Source organism: Arabidopsis lyrata (assembly GCF_000004255.2).
Source record: "Arabidopsis lyrata subsp. lyrata unplaced genomic scaffold ARALYscaffold_5, whole genome shotgun sequence".
NCBI lineage: Eukaryota > Viridiplantae > Streptophyta > Magnoliopsida > Brassicales > Brassicaceae > Arabidopsis > Arabidopsis lyrata.
Window position 1 is genome coordinate 18,917,028 of NW_003302551.1, and position 14,701 is coordinate 18,931,728.

The following is a 14,701-nucleotide window of genomic DNA, read 5'->3' on the forward strand; positions in this document are numbered from 1 at the left end:
CCAAACTCTCATAAGTTTATAATTAGATTTTAGATTTTCTTAAAATAAAATAAGAAAACAAGCAAATTTCATATTCTTGGCTTAGGTCTTATTGAAGATTAATAAAAAGAGTGTTAACATGTCTATTTTATCGCGTTGTGTCCGATCCAAAAGGTAAACATCGAATTTAGGGTTTTTCTCTCCCCCGAGCTTTTCCGTTGGGTGAACGACTACCGTTGATTTTCTTCGTTTTTGATTCGATTCGATTCTCTCTACCGATTTTTGAGGTTCTTTCTCTATATCCTCTCGTTTTTTGTTTCCGCCTACGTTTATCTCTCGATTTCGAGCTGTATCATCAACTAGCTAGGGTTCCTTAATTGCTCCCTGCTTTTGGTTTCTATCGTTTGAGGTGAAATACCTTTCTTCTTCTGTTTTGCGTGATACGATTCTAATCTGCTTGCTTCGTATGGCTTTCCCTGGTTGGGTTCTCTTTGTTTCTCTTCTAAAATTCGTTTTGATTTGGGATTTTCGGGGTTTCCTGCTTATGGAGTTCTATAAAGCCCCGATTTTTAATTTACATTACCCAGCTGCTGTTGATTTCTATGATTGCGTTTGTGCTAACTATAGACCTTTTTGGTATTTGTCAGGTTTCTTTATTTTTGCGGATAAGAAGGATAAAGTTATCGTTTATTGATAAGTTTTCTGCTGGGAAGTTGCAACTTTTTCTAGATTTAGGACGTTACGAATTTCAATCATGAGTGCATCATGGGCAGATGTGGCTGATTCAGAAAAGGCCGGTTCTAAGCCAAAGACTTCCTACGTTCCCCCACACCTACGGAACAGGCCATCAGAGCCTGCTGCTGCTCCTTTGCCACAAAATGATCATGCAGGGTATGGTGGTCAACCAGCTGGGTCTCGATGGGCTCCTCCTAGCAGTGGGGGTGGTGGTGGCACCGGCGGTGGCTATAGGAATGATGGAGGGCGCCCTGGCTATGGTTATGGTGGAGGAGGAGGTGGTGGTGGTGGCTGGAACAACAGCAGTGGAGGGTGGAACCGTAAGGAACGTGAAGTAAACCCATTTGGAGATGATGCTGAACTAGAACCAGTCTTTACAGAGCAAGAGAATACAGGCATTAATTTTGATGCCTATGAAGATATTCCAGTTGAGACCAGTGGGGGAGACGTGCCCCCTCCTGTTAACACATTTGCTGACATAGATCTTGGGGATGCATTAAATCTGAACATCCGGAGGTGCAAGTATGTGAGGCCAACACCGGTACAGCGTCATGCTATTCCAATACTGCTTGGACAGAGGGATTTGATGGCCTGTGCCCAGACAGGGTCTGGGAAGACAGCTGCTTTTTGCTTTCCAATAATTAGTGGAATCATGAAAGATCAGCATGTACAGAGACCCCGTGGTTCACGAACGGTTTACCCTCTTGCAGTCATCCTCTCACCAACAAGGGAGTTGGCATGCCAGGTAACATTGAGAATCTACTCATTTCCTTCTAGAATAGAGTTTCTTTGGAAACAATTTAATGTATATAATAGACACACATTTCTCATTCTGTGATTTTGGCAGATACATGATGAAGCCAAAAAATTCTCCTACCAAACTGGTGTGAAGGTCGTTGTTGCTTATGGAGGAACACCTATTAACCAGCAGGTAATTATCATTCACATTTTTATTTCTTGGTTTTCAGCTTGTCTTTGGATATTGCTACATGATTGTAGCACTGTTTTCTTTTATGTGAGTAGCAGCTTACGCTTAGTGATTTGAGTTCTGCTAGCTCTTTCCTTCCTCATGCCAGTCTCCTTAGTGAACATATGTTCTGATTGTGAAGTCAGCAATGCATAATGTTGACAAAGAACAAATCTTATATTACACACTTTTTCATATGTTAGTTAACATTGCCATATTGCTTGTATCATCATTACATAACATGCAGAAGCATTGGAATAATTAATCCTTGTTACAGGTGTTAAGTTAGCCAAACAGATTTCAAGCATCGATTTGTTGGCCTCATTTTTTATTGTTTATTCAGCTCAGGGAACTCGAGAGGGGAGTTGATATCCTTGTGGCAACTCCTGGCCGGTTAAATGATTTGCTAGAGAGAGCTAGAGTCTCAATGCAGAGGATTAAATTTTTAGCTCTAGATGAGGCAGATAGGATGCTGGACATGGGTTTTGAGCCACAAATTAGAAAGATTGTTGAACAGATGGACATGCCTCCACGTGGGGAGAGACAGACAATGTTGTTCAGTGCTACATTTCCAAGGGAGATCCAGGTTGGTTTTACTTGTCCATGAAACACCTTTTTCTTGCTCTCAAATTCTAGTGAAGTAGCATGGTAGGATAACAGTGTTCTTTGTTTTATATCTGTAACTTTGTTCCTTCCCAGATCATGAGGTGAAGCGTTGATGATTTAGTCTTAGAGTGTTATATTTCGTATGTGAGAACAGCTGCATAATATTCAGCACGCACAATAATGATTGGTTCTTAACGTTTCTTTTAATACTACCTTATTTGTTTCTTGTACAGAGACTTGCAGCTGATTTCATGTCAAACTATATATTTTTGGCTGTGGGAAGAGTTGGTTCAAGCACTGATTTAATTACCCAAAGGATTGAGTTTGTCCAAGAGTCTGACAAGAGAAGCCATCTCATGGACCTGCTTCACGCGCAGAGAGAGACCCAAGACAAGGTACTGCAATAGTTACAATCTGTTTACTTATCCAAGATTTATTATCACTCAAGCTCTGACTAATACTGGCTTTCTTCTCTTTTTATACACAGCAATCATTGACATTGGTTTTTGTGGAGACAAAGAGGGGAGCTGATACTTTGGAAAATTGGTTGTGCATGAATGAGTTTCCAGCAACCTCCATACATGGCGATAGAACACAACAGGTTCGTTGAGTGATTGAAGTTGAATTTCTTGGATGTAATTGTGAGCATACTATTGTGGAGTAATATATACATCAAACCTTATTGTGGAGTAATCTATATACTTCACTCCAACTAAAGCTAAAACCAAACTATGTTTGTTAGAAACAACCTCGATGATATTACTGATTTGAACTCTTTAAAGTTCATCATCAGTAAGTTTGTTCTCTGTTGATTTAATCTAACTTCTTTGTGTTGTTATGAATTCAAAGGAAAGAGAAGTGGCACTGAGGTCCTTCAAAAGTGGGAGGACACCTATTTTGGTTGCAACAGATGTGGCAGCACGTGGTCTTGACATTCCCCATGTGGCTCATGTTGTGAACTTTGATCTACCAAATGACATTGATGACTATGTCCACCGTATCGGACGAACAGGACGTGCCGGCAAATCTGGAATAGCAACTGCCTTCTTCAACGAGAACAATGCACAAATGGCTAGGTTGCTTGCTGAGCTGATGCAAGAAGCCAATCAAGAGGTGCCCGAGTGGCTCACACGATACGCTTCACGTGCTTCATTTGGTGGTGGTAAGAAACGGTCTGGTGGTCGGTTTGGTGGCCGTGACTTCAGAAGGGAAGGCTCTTACAGTAGAGGAGGCGGTGGAGGAGGCGGTGGCAATGATTACTATGGTGGAGGAGGCTATGGTGGTGGTGGATATGGTGGTGCTCCAAGCGGTGGGTATGGTGCTGGAGTGACCAGTGCTTGGGATTAGCCGATTAGGCTCCCCAATTTTTCCTCTTTTTAACCCGACTATTTATTTCTTCTCTTCTACATTCCCAAGAGAGCACATGTATTTTCCCCCACCTTTGAGATCTCTCATTCAAGAGATGGATTTAACTAATCTTGCTTTTAGGTGGTTCTCTCTGTTTTTTCAGGCTATTTTTTTTAGGATTTTTCCTAAAAGATAGGCAGTAGTTTTTTTTCCGATTTTGATCATGTGCTTGGTTTCTTCTAACAATTTCATTTGTTAGTTTGAAATCCAATTTGTCTTTTTGTTTCCCTTTGTTGTTGACAATCTTTCTTGGTGAAATACAATCTCTCTTTATATCCTTTTTAAGGACTTTGTGCTTACATAGTTTAAACTCCTTTCCACTACTTCAAAAGGATAAAATGCAGTTATAAATTGTTGCTCTTTATGAATAAAACTTTTTGACATTTAGATTCAACAACTATTTGCTATTCATCTTCAGAATCTTCTTCAAGCTCACTTCCCTCCACAATCTCTTCTTCTTCAGAGCCTTCTTCCTCAAGGTCATCCTCTGGCCTATCAAGCAAAAGTTCCTCTTTAGAGACCATGCCTAGCCCTCTAGCCCGGTAAAGAAACCCTGTTCTCATCACATGATAGAACTTATCTCGAAGACGAGTGAGAGGATGCGGATTCACTAGTTTTCCTCGACGATACCCTTCTTTGAGGATCACAGTTGTTGTCTTACACTTCAATGAGAGGTAAAAAATGCCGGGGTATCGCGTGAATAGACGAGTGAACTTATGCGGAATGTCGAGCTCCGCTCTCATGCTTCTCAAGTAGTTCCTCTTGGTTTTCTTGTGGATAGTCAAGCTCAAGAGCTCGTGCAAAACACCCACAGCTCGTTTCTCCATGAGATCGCTTTCCGGGTCAATGTTACTCGAGTCATCGTAAGGAGATATGTAGGGAAGTTTTTGGAACTCATCCATCCATGCTTTGACCTTCTTCTGTGCTCCATATCCTCTAGGGAAACTCATAGGGAAAGTCAATGTAGACTGACCTCTTTTGAACTCGCGGTAACTAGAATCCTCCCCGGTAACACCATTGTCCTCGTTTCGCTTCTGCAGCGCCGAGAATGCGAATTCGTCACGCCATTTTACAAGCTTTAAACACGGGTTACCATTAGAAGCCTTGACGAAGCAGAAATGATCAGGGTATTTCATGACTAGCGTCTTTTCGTAGTTATCAGGTAAACCGAGATCGAATTTGAGAGAATGCAGTGATCTGAGAGAGACAGTTTTTGTTCTCATCATCATAAGAACTCTACAGAGTCTCTCCACTGTATCAGCCTCGTGGCTTTGATGAATAATCTCTTCCTGTGAGTCTAGCATTAGTGCTGTGTCCGTTAGCTTGAAACATGGTAAGCTTGCGTAACGAGCATGAGGAAATTCGTGAAACAGAGTCGGATACCTAAAAAAATGTCGACTTTCATTACAAAATTGATTACTTTCTAAAGCAACTTGAAATTTCTCTGATTGGGATACCTGCGCAAGAAGCGGAGAACAGGGACGGTGAGTCCAAGGAGTTTTTGCCAATCGGCGACGGATTTTGCGGTGAGGAAACCGGTGGGCGATCGCTTAATGGCGTCTTTGAGAATGCAAGCTGCTTTGAGATCGGTCTCGGTATCAATGACGTGATCCAAGTTCTTGTTCTTCACCCACTTCAGTCTCACCTTTGTCATTGCACCCATTCCTCGCCATTGTTGATGATGGTAGTGAAACAGCTTACTCACCGAAAAGAGAAAGCTTTGGGATTTGACGAACATCTAAAGAGATTTGACGAAAATGCGAAAACCTGCTGGATGATCTCTAATTGGAAGTGCAAAATGTGTTTAGGGTTTAGTGTTAGAATAGAGAGAATTGGGGAAGACTAATGCAGACAAGCTGCTCGACGAAATTCCTGAATGAATCCAAAAACGAGATTTATTTCTACTTCTAACTCTAGAGGCCCACTGGCAACATTTAAGGTAAGCCTTTTTAAGTGGCTTGGCGATATGGTTTTGCAGACAGAACCTAAAAGCTTCGAACTTTTGTCTGCGGTACAACCAAATTTGCAGAAACAAGTTCGAGACTCGACTCGCGCGACTCGGGGAGACTTAGCTCGTTTATCCTAGACTCTTTAGTCCTGAGGCTGATTGGTAGAAAAAAGTCGCAAAGCTTGGATTGAGAATCATGGAAGCGAAGAAAGTGACAGAAGAGGAAGAAGAGTCATGGAGGAGAGAGATAGTAACAAGCGTTATGAGATTAGTGAGCACGAGATTGCCTCAGACAGATCTAATTTCTCTACTTCTCGTTAGCCCTTGGCTTTATCGCACTCTCATCTCCTACCCTTCAATCTGGCTGGTAACAAAACTTTGACTTCTTCTCAGGTCTTTCCAAGTTTTCAAAATTTTCTATCTGATACAAAGTGTTGATTGTTCTCTTTTCAGAACATCGATTTGCGCGAGATGACCAATGCAGGGGATCGGCTTTTAGCTGCTCTGTCCTTGGTAAGTTAACAATTAAAAAGTTTGATACTTTGATACTGGACTGTGCTTGAATTCATTGGATTTATTTATTGCTGTGAGTGTTTGGAAAGTTTGAGCAGAAGTCACTCATCATGCTTTCAAATTGTGTAGCCAAGATATAGACAAGTGAAGCATATCAATCTTGAATTTGCCCAGGGTGTTGTGGACAGTCATCTCAAACTTGTGAAAGCCGAGGTAACTTTTTGGCAGATTCTATTGGCTTTATGTTTTCTGAATATCCGTTGAATTCAAGATTTGACTATGAGGATCGTTCTAGCCATTTGGATTTCTTAAAAATATTGTAGTGGCTGATGTGTGAACATTTTAGTACCCGGATGCTCTTTTAAGTTTAGAATGCTTGAATCTGAATGGGTGCCAAAAGATATCAGACAATGGAATCGAAGCTATAACTAGCATATGTCCAAAGTTAAAAGTTTTTTCTATCTACTGGAACGTAAGGTGATATTCTGTCTTAGTCATTTATGTCACACTTCTTGATTTTATCTCCTCAGACGAGCCTAATACTTTGGTTTTTTTTTCACAGGGTGACTGATGCTGGTATTAGACATTTAGTGAAAAATTGCAGACATATCATTGATTTGAACTTAAGTGGCTGCAAGGTATCTTAATCTACATTTCTGGAGTTTTATTCCTGATGGGTGGCGATAATTATGGCAATGTTTTACACAAATGGACACAGCCTTTCTCTTATGTTTTCTCTGTTTGTAATGGATGAGAATTTTTATTTGGATGTGCACCAATTGATGCAGAGTCTAACGGACAAAAGTATGCAGCTAGTAGCTGAAAGTTATCAAGACTTAGAGTCACTGGATATCACTAGGTAAGTTAAATATGTTAAAGTCGCTAGTTCTCATCTACTACTTATCCCTGTGGTTATTTCAAAAGGACAGATAATCCATAACATTGTTGGATATCATTCTTCATTTGTTGATTGTTCACAAAGATGAAAGCATGATTTCCATACATTTTTATTGAATATTTTGGGTGTTTGGTCTTGTTGTTCACGATGCTGCTAGGTGTGTTAAGATTACAGATGATGGATTACTTCAAGTGCTACAAAAATGTTCCTCTCTCCAGACCTTAAATCTCTATGCTCTTTCAGGGTATATAAGCAACATATATCTATTTGTTTCTGGCTACATTGAAAAGCTAGCAGTTGTAAGTTCTCGAACTGATATTGCAATTTCTTGCAGCTTCACAGACAAAGCCTACAAGAAGATATCACTTTTACCTGACCTAAGGTTCTTAGATCTATGTGGCGCTCAGGTATGAGTTGGTGAATCCCAATTCATTTAGTTGCATTGTTCTCTTTCCTTTGTGGATGGATGAGTTTATTCAAGATCTTTGATATCTCTCACTGTATTGTAGAGTATAGCTAAGAATCGTTGCTAGCAAACCCATAGCACAGATCATATACTTTGATAGTGACTTTCTTATCTTTGTTGTAAATCTGTAACTAAGAGTGCGACATTGGTTGTCAGAATTTATCCGACGAGGGGCTTGGTCATATAGCTAAATGCAATAAACTGGAGTCTCTCAACTTGACATGGTAAGCTAAGTCTCCCCTTGCAATAAAGATAATGAGCAAGAAGATGCGTCTTCATGCCAATTGCTTCTTATACATTGCAGGTGTGTGCGTATCACAGATGCAGGTGTGATAACCATTGCTAATAGTTGTACCTCCCTCGAATTTCTCAGGTACTTGATCCATTTCTAGAACTATTTGCTTGGTTTTGTCAATGAATCTTTTTGCTGACACCAATTAATTGCAGCTTGTTTGGAATAGTTGGGGTGACTGATAGATGTCTGGAGACCCTCTCGCAGACATGCTCTACTTCACTCACCACTCTTGACGTCAATGGCTGCATCGGCATCAAGGTGACGTTTTCTCTATATGAAAAAATTCAGTTTCTAGTTTGTTTCCTCCCAATATACCAGTTCCTATGTAGTGGGGGATGCTCGAGACCAACACATATTGTTAAACACATGATAAATTTGTGCAGAGACGAAGCCGTGAAGAGTTGCTTCAGATGTTCCCTCGTCTGACATGCTTCAAAGTACACAGCTAAAATTTGCTCATAATTAGAGGAGGACTCTCAACAAATGTCTATTCTTCAGTTATACAACTTACAATCACATTTTTGTTATGTATTTTATATGAGTTTGCAAGCCTAATAGAAAAGGAGTTATTTTTTGAGCAATAATAAATCAGATAAAATAGGCAAAAAATGAAAAGCAAATAGGATAAGTCCAATCATAATTGACCTATAATATACTGTGCTTTGCTACTCGTGTCACGTATTGGATGCATTAGTACACAGTAACAAAATACGCCAATGCACAGCAGACAAATATATGGCCACCAAAAATATCTTTTAACGGCATTCAGATGTTTGGGATCGAATATTGGTGATAGGAATGGCCAGTCGCATTTGGCTTAATACATCATCTGGAAAAGGAAAATGCTCGTCAAAAGATGCTTAATCAGGCCCAGATTGATGACTTGGTGGCTAAAGGAGTCATCAGATTCATTGAGGAGAGTGAGTGAGTGAGTGATGGGTAGCAGATTTTAATTGGCCATGTTTGTCAAGTCTTGTTTAATTAGCTTTCTTTTTCTTTCTTTCAATGGGTTTTTATGAAACATGTTTCCATCAAACTAAATAGCTCTCTTTGTATATGACATGTTTCCAAAGAGTTCGAATCGTATTATATGATGCTTAAGAGTTTCTCAATAAGTTTTTATTAATAAACCATGATACATCTGCTTCAGCTATACATATGGCTCGTATAATGGTTTTGGTTGTTGTGTTTATTGACTTAGATTACAGAGGATTTACACTAAATACCATACTGAGAGAACACCAGCCAGCATTAAACCAAATTGCCTCTTGTCTCTTCCTTTGCTGCTTGAACTTGTGGAGACCGCTGCAATAATTTTTAGTCCCGAGAAAGCCGAAAATGAATGTTTGCTCAAGTAGAATCAAAACTGTTAAGTGAGTGGTATTAGTACCTTTATGTCCAACATTCTGAGAAGAAGATTCATTGAATTGCTTAAATATCTGAGAGGCTGGTGAATCTGGAAGCAGATGTAGAAGATCTTGTTCCAAACAAAATGAAACAATGAGAACAATCTAGTTTGTGACCATGCAATACTTTTTCAGGAAAACATTGTAGAAGATATGAAATCTCTCACCTGGGCACTGAGAGATATTTGCAGGGACATGACAAGCGGAAGGGAGGCTCATTGCACGATTGCCATCAACTTTGAACCCCAAACCAGGATCATCCCTGTCTTTGACAAGAGTACAGAGACATTTCTTGGTCTGCCCTTTGTCTATTTTTGCCTTAAGTGTGCTGCAACATGTTGAGTCTGGAGCTTTAGCTTTGTTAGAGACAAAAGGAAGACAAGAGTAGAGATCAGACATGGCCTCCTGACATCCCTTTATGTCCTGACTCAATTCTGATCTCACACCAAGAAACATTACTGCTACTGTTATGCATAGAGCCAACATTTGTCGATTTTGACTGTAACCCATGAATCTAGCCATCAGTTTATGCAGCAGAGTAAGAAGTTAATGTGGCTTTTTATAAGACTTGTTTCATGTTCACATATGTTTCCCTCTCTAGTTAGAGGGATACTCAGAGTTCTAAGTCTGCAAGAAACTTGATTTAAAAAGAATATATAATGAGTACTAGTTATCATGTCTAATGTCTGAATTGAAATTTGAGTTTTGGATCATCTTCAGTTATTGGAGGGTTACATATAAAATATATCAAGTTGTTCACAGTTCGTTTTCACAGTATCTGCAAGATATCTTCAAGTAAAGAAAGTAAAGAACATTGATAGTTAAGCTGTAGGGTTAAAGTGTAAGGAGGCTTGCAACCATAGAAGACACAGATTTTAATATGGAAGGTGAAGTCACTATATTCTTGAAGAATCTAATGTTTACATTGTTACAATGACAAGCCAGTGAAGACAAAACCTTCTGGCAAAGAGGAATAACTATAGAAAGAAAAGCCAAACGAACCAAGAAGTAAATAAAACTGTGATACAGAGTAGAACGCAAGCAAAAACCCCAGCAGGAGAAAACCCAGGGACATGGCCACGTGATCTACTTCATGTAGCTTAACCATAGCCATTGGAACCAGTCTTTCAGTATCGGTTATTACATCTGCAGTATCTCTATAAATATTGTTTCATCTGTGAGTTTGCAGCATCAGCGTCTGGCCCTGGGCATGCAGCGGAATTCAGCCAAAAGTGCAATGTGATCAGAAGACCATTCTGGAGATGGAAGAGCTGTGTCCTTCCTCAAGGACTCTTCATCCAACAGTTCCAACAATGATTCCACTGCTAGCGTGTCCGCTGAATCAAAACAAAAAGGAAATTGTTTACCAGATGAAAAGAAATTTGAGTTGAAACTTGAAAGCATGCATTGTCGGAGAAAGCTGGAAAGTAATCACTTAAGTTAACCTGTGTAGAATATGTAATCAAGTGTGCCTATAAAGTCCCTGGTACAGTTGGTAAACAAAGGTTCATTTGATGCAGGATCCATTCTTCTACGTTGCTGCTCAGCAATAACGCTGCCTCCCATTCTTGCAAATGATGAGTAAGCACTAACCTGCAATGGTCACAGTAAGATTATGCCATTCTAAAAAATTTGAAGTCTGTCTTTCAAGATTCTTTGCATCTCTTTTCCGTTTGTGGGAAAAGATAATTACCAGTGGCAGCTGATGAGTAAGCTTGGTATGAGGACGCAAAATTCCAAGAGGATCAACCATCAAATCTGGGTGCAATGGATCGACCTTTCCCATAGCAAGAAGTGTATGAGGAGCACTGAATATATTAAGAAGGAACTCCAAGTTAATTGAGGTAGAAACCACAATCATAATTTAATATTGATTTTGACAATCGCCACTTGGGCATAACAGTCAGACCTCGCAGGTACTGTGTTGAAATCTCCACACACAAGCATTGGAATATCTGCACTGGCAGCTATTTTCTCCAGTCCCTTCAATAATGTGTGAACCTATTTGGCAAGAATCATTATGGGTCAGTAGTGATGTTAGAATCCGAAGTCTGAGAGTTCTTTTACAATTCGAAATAAAGACCAACCTGCCACAGCTTAACATCTTTTAGTTCATGAGGAACGTTTACATGCGTGTTAGCCTACACCCATCAAATACATGAAACAGAGAAAAAATGATCACCTCGAGACCTTTAAAGGAGGAGAGCAAGTGGAAACACATAACTTCAACCCTATCATCATCTCTGACAATAAAAGAACAATATTGAAAAGATGGAAAACTTACCACACAAAGTAGCTGGCGCTTTCCAGGATTGTCAGCAGCCTGGCTACCGAATTTTGCTTCTAGTACAACTATTAAAGCAACATTATCCTAAAAAGAAAGAGTCTAAATCAGTTTTACATGAAAATTTATCGCCGAGAATGTGCGGAAAACAGAAATCTTACTGTAGAGCATCTCAGAGTACCTTAACCAATCGATTCAAAGCAGTTTTCTTCTGGGAAACAGGGATAATAGCATCAGTCAAAGACTGTGCAGCCTTGTTGAACTCAACCTGGATGAGCAGCCCAATGATTTAGCAAATGGGCCTAATTTGATAGGTAATAGCACAAAACTAAGACATACCTCGTATTTTTTGACATGTGAGAACCTGTCTCTTCTGAAGAAAGTAGCGCACCCATCAATTGTGTTTGTATTACCGACGAAAACCTAAAGTTATCCAGTGAATCAATATTTTCAGGTTAGTAAATCTTGCAGATAAGTGATCAGGAAAAGGTAATGGAGGATCAAGGGGATGCGTCCAAGCAAACCTCATTTGTTTTCCTCTTAAATAGACCTTGGTATCCGTGTTTATCCAGCTCAGGAGAAAAAAACTCCTCAAAATGATCATTCTGTACCTGCAAGATGAAAAACGAAAATTTTGGAGAAGAATTTATCCATTAACTAGCAATTGAAACGTTTCCAAGTCATTGCAACTTGTGCCATAAATATTTAACATACCTCTTGTAGACAAACTATATCTGCGCGGTACTTGACAATTTCTCGTAACAAATTCTGTCTACGGTATGTCCAAGCGAGAGCCCATGTGGGGCAGTAATTGTATATGTCGCTGCTAGCATATGTATCAGACAATATATTGTAGGACAGCACAGTGAATGATCCCATAGACAAAGGTCGCCCATTAGAATCCAGGTGCCCAATAACATCAGCTCCACTAACAGGGATAAGCCTACGCGGAGAAGGTGATGGAGCTGGAATAACACGGGAAGTCAATATGGTACAAGAAAGGCCCACATTCTGTTTAGTCTCTGCATTGACTACTACACATTCAAACTTCAAAACATGGCCAATATCGTCAGCCATTGGTGTGTATGTCTTAGAGCGTCCAACCTCAACAAGTGTTTCTCCTCCAGCACCTGTCTTTTGAGTTATGGCTGCGGGATAAACTGATGAGGACCCATTCGTTAAACTTCCACTGGTGCTGAGAACACCAGATCCAGACCCTGAGCTATTCAAACGGAGCAACTCCTCTTCATCATTTCCTTCTGTAGCAGCACTGGCAGCACGCTCGTGCAACACACGGTGATGTTGCCACGCATCCGAAAAGCACTTAGTAGAGCAATGGTAGCTTTTGGCAACAGGAACCTTAGACTTTAGACATCCCAGACACTGCAATGTGGCCGGCTCGGATGGATGCACACTACAAATCGCAACTTTCTTATCACTCTGTACTCGATACCTGCAACAGATGCCAAAAGACAGATTGGCGACTTACAAAAAAAAACCCACTTTATAATTAAAAGAATCATTTTGACACTCAAATTTGCAAACCAACAAAGACTTGAACTTACTAAGAAACACATACATAAATCACAGCCGGGAATTCACAGAAAAGTGTCAAACTTTGGTTAAAACAAACTCGCCCATAAGAAACTCGAGGAAAAAAGCAAGTAAAAAGGAGCAGATTTAAGAGTGAAAGAAAAGCCACAGGCATAACTTACCATCTGTACTTTAAGAAGTGACCTTCAAGCGGGGCAGACTCAGGCACATCATCGGTGGTGGGGGTTTTATCAGGCCGCCGGAGAAGCACGTAAGGTGTAAGTTCGCAGCCAACAATAGGTATCTCGGACGGTAGATGCACCCGTATAACGCTAAGCATTGCTTTCCCGTAACTAAGTAAAATTCTCAAAGCTAATCAACACTAACGAAGCCCAAAGGTAGAAACTTTTAGATAGATATTGATCAAAGAAAGCACAAGAGATAAAGCGGATCCCTAATGGATCCGCCATTTACTTGACCCTAAAACCCGCCAGCATGGATGAACCCTAATTCTCCCAGAACCCTAGATTTACCCCCAATTTTTCTCCAACCCCGAATTTGACGACCTAAAATTTATGAAATTGAAATCCAAGAGTAGAGTGGGATCGAAATTTTCGCTACGACTAAAATTAATTTCCAAAGACGGCCAAAGACCCTATACGGTCTACGGACTCTATATATTTTTATTTTTATTTTTATTTTTATTTTTATTTTCTAAAGGCTGCAAATTACAATTTTTATACACAAACATACACTTTTGAAAAAACGACACTATACATGTATTTTTCTTTTACCGAGATTTATGTCGTAATTAGCCTGGATCAATTAAAATTGACATGGAAGTTTTCACAATAAAATTTAGTCTTTTTTTTTTACTCCTTCCGTCCCATAAAGATAGATTTTTAAAAAATTTCACATTCTTTAAAAAATAAGGTATAACGATAATTTTAACCTTTTAACCTTTTAACATATTTTAAAAAATATATTATTTATTGTTTTTTAATAAGGGTAAAATAGGTAAACTGTTTTTAAATTTGATATTGGAAACTTGAACTTCTATCTTTGTGGGACAAATTATTTTTCTAAAAAATTTATTTTTGTGGAACGGATAGAGTATTAAGTTATATTTGTTGTATGCGTGATTAAACGAGATCCATTGTCCTAATCATTTATGAAGTATTATAGTTGAAGTACGTATCAATCACTTATGATGTCAAAAGTATTTTAGTATTTTTTGGCACAAATATTTTAATAGTACTGAAGTAAATATTTTAATATTTTTTTGGCATAAACTTCTTTTTTTTCATTTTCAATTCCACTTTTTTTTTAAGATCTTCATTGTAACATTTCAATATTGGTTAGAGACAGATAATATACAATATTTAGGAAATTATGATTTCTAAAAAATTGTTTGAGAGGGTGTAAATGGAAATGATAGCACATACTCATATTCATGACATTTGTTAAAAATAAGTTGGTATGTATGTACTAATTAATATATTTAATGGCAATTAATATCTAAATTTGTCAGTAATTACTTTTGTCCAGACCACAATAAATATTCGTCTTAGCCAATCCTCGATCTTCGTGGTTATCACGCGCTATGATAATAAATGCCGACACACAGTTCACTTCGTTATAACCACGCCGGCACGCTTTTCATT

At 39.1% G+C, this 14,701-nt stretch overlaps 6 protein-coding genes across 8 annotated transcripts; 3 read left to right on the plus strand and 3 right to left on the minus strand.

Moving 5' to 3' along the window:
* Positions 1-111: 111 nt before the first annotated feature.
* On the plus strand, positions 112-3,971 carry LOC9314293 (DEAD-box ATP-dependent RNA helicase 11). Of its 2 annotated transcripts, none has more exons than XM_021024838.1 (7): positions 112-266; positions 627-1,459; positions 1,562-1,645; positions 2,025-2,267; positions 2,521-2,682; positions 2,775-2,888; positions 3,137-3,971. In XM_021024838.1, the coding sequence occupies exons 2-7, from the start codon at positions 734-736 to the stop codon at positions 3,632-3,634; spliced, it is 1,827 nt and encodes a 608-aa protein (XP_020880497.1). In that variant the 5' UTR covers positions 112-266; positions 627-733; the 3' UTR covers positions 3,635-3,971. The 2 variants fall into 2 exon arrangements, with proteins under 2 accessions (XP_020880497.1, XP_020880498.1); XM_021024839.1 differs by lacking the exon at positions 112-266 and adding an exon at positions 305-388 and having other exon boundaries at positions 3,137-3,920.
* On the minus strand, positions 3,945-5,606 carry LOC9312535 (protein ROOT PRIMORDIUM DEFECTIVE 1). Its single transcript, XM_021024896.1, has 2 exons — positions 5,152-5,606; positions 3,945-5,077 (listed from the first exon to the last, which is right to left on the minus strand). The coding sequence occupies exons 1-2, from the start codon at positions 5,430-5,432 to the stop codon at positions 4,099-4,101; spliced, it is 1,260 nt and encodes a 419-aa protein (XP_020880555.1). The 5' UTR covers positions 5,433-5,606; the 3' UTR covers positions 3,945-4,098.
* A 73-nt stretch (positions 5,607-5,679) lies between these two features.
* Positions 5,680-8,395, plus strand: LOC9314294 (F-box protein At3g58530). The gene is made up of 12 exons (XM_021024910.1): positions 5,680-6,009; positions 6,096-6,155; positions 6,285-6,368; positions 6,502-6,632; positions 6,718-6,793; positions 6,944-7,014; positions 7,211-7,297; positions 7,388-7,460; positions 7,676-7,743; positions 7,824-7,892; positions 7,967-8,072; positions 8,198-8,395. Exons 1-12 carry the CDS (start codon positions 5,839-5,841, stop codon positions 8,261-8,263), a joined length of 1,062 nt encoding a protein of 353 aa, XP_020880569.1. The 5' UTR covers positions 5,680-5,838; the 3' UTR covers positions 8,264-8,395.
* LOC110228565 lies at positions 8,352-8,929 on the plus strand. Its single transcript, XM_021026250.1, is given in 3 exon segments — positions 8,352-8,355; positions 8,584-8,615; positions 8,617-8,929. Coding segments are annotated over 3 exon segments (162 nt in total). The 3' UTR covers positions 8,743-8,929.
* On the minus strand, positions 8,906-9,850 carry LOC9312536 (protein YLS3). Of its 2 annotated transcripts, none has more exons than XM_002878180.2 (3): positions 9,388-9,850; positions 9,205-9,291; positions 8,906-9,119 (listed from the first exon to the last, which is right to left on the minus strand). In XM_002878180.2, exons 1-3 carry the CDS (start codon positions 9,740-9,742, stop codon positions 9,028-9,030), a joined length of 534 nt encoding a protein of 177 aa, XP_002878226.1. In that variant the 5' UTR covers positions 9,743-9,850; the 3' UTR covers positions 8,906-9,027. The 2 variants fall into 2 exon arrangements, with proteins under 2 accessions (XP_002878226.1, XP_020880611.1); XM_021024952.1 differs by having other exon boundaries at positions 8,906-9,106; positions 9,388-9,798.
* A 230-nt stretch (positions 9,851-10,080) lies between these two features.
* On the minus strand, positions 10,081-13,696 carry LOC9314295 (carbon catabolite repressor protein 4 homolog 1). The gene is made up of 11 exons (XM_002878181.2): positions 13,220-13,696; positions 12,219-12,957; positions 12,029-12,115; positions 11,844-11,927; positions 11,686-11,772; positions 11,505-11,591; positions 11,308-11,361; positions 11,130-11,221; positions 10,914-11,028; positions 10,666-10,813; positions 10,081-10,557 (listed from the first exon to the last, which is right to left on the minus strand). Exons 1-11 carry the CDS (start codon positions 13,375-13,377, stop codon positions 10,412-10,414), a joined length of 1,797 nt encoding a protein of 598 aa, XP_002878227.1. The 5' UTR covers positions 13,378-13,696; the 3' UTR covers positions 10,081-10,411.
* Between the last annotated feature and the right edge of the window lie 1,005 nt (positions 13,697-14,701).

Coding starts and splice junctions, on each gene's coding strand:
- LOC9314293 (XM_021024838.1), top strand. CDS start 734: ATGAGTGCATCATGGGCAGATGTGGCTGATTCAGAAAAGGCCGGTTCT. Junction 2,683..2,774: donor AGAGAGAGACCCAAGACAAG/GTACTGCAATAG, acceptor TTTTATACACAG/CAATCATTGACATTGGTTTT. Junction 2,889..3,136: donor ATGGCGATAGAACACAACAG/GTTCGTTGAGTG, acceptor ATGAATTCAAAG/GAAAGAGAAGTGGCACTGAG.
- LOC9312535 (XM_021024896.1), bottom strand. CDS start 5,432: ATGTTCGTCAAATCCCAAAGCTTTCTCTTTTCGGTGAGTAAGCTGTTT. Junction 5,078..5,151: donor GTTCTCCGCTTCTTGCGCAG/GTATCCCAATCA, acceptor ACATTTTTTTAG/GTATCCGACTCTGTTTCACG.
- LOC9314294 (XM_021024910.1), top strand. CDS start 5,839: ATGGAAGCGAAGAAAGTGACAGAAGAGGAAGAAGAGTCATGGAGGAGA. Junction 6,794..6,943: donor TGAACTTAAGTGGCTGCAAG/GTATCTTAATCT, acceptor CAATTGATGCAG/AGTCTAACGGACAAAAGTAT. Junction 7,744..7,823: donor GAGTCTCTCAACTTGACATG/GTAAGCTAAGTC, acceptor TATACATTGCAG/GTGTGTGCGTATCACAGATG.
- LOC9312536 (XM_002878180.2), bottom strand. CDS start 9,742: ATGGCTAGATTCATGGGTTACAGTCAAAATCGACAAATGTTGGCTCTA. Junction 9,292..9,387: donor AAATATCTCTCAGTGCCCAG/GTGAGAGATTTC, acceptor GTTTGGAACAAG/ATCTTCTACATCTGCTTCCA. Junction 9,120..9,204: donor TCAGAATGTTGGACATAAAG/GTACTAATACCA, acceptor AAATTATTGCAG/CGGTCTCCACAAGTTCAAGC.
- LOC9314295 (XM_002878181.2), bottom strand. CDS start 13,377: ATGCTTAGCGTTATACGGGTGCATCTACCGTCCGAGATACCTATTGTT. Junction 11,773..11,843: donor CACATGTCAAAAAATACGAG/GTATGTCTTAGT, acceptor CTGCTCATCCAG/GTTGAGTTCAACAAGGCTGC. Junction 10,814..10,913: donor TTACTCATCAGCTGCCACTG/GTAATTATCTTT, acceptor TGACCATTGCAG/GTTAGTGCTTACTCATCATT.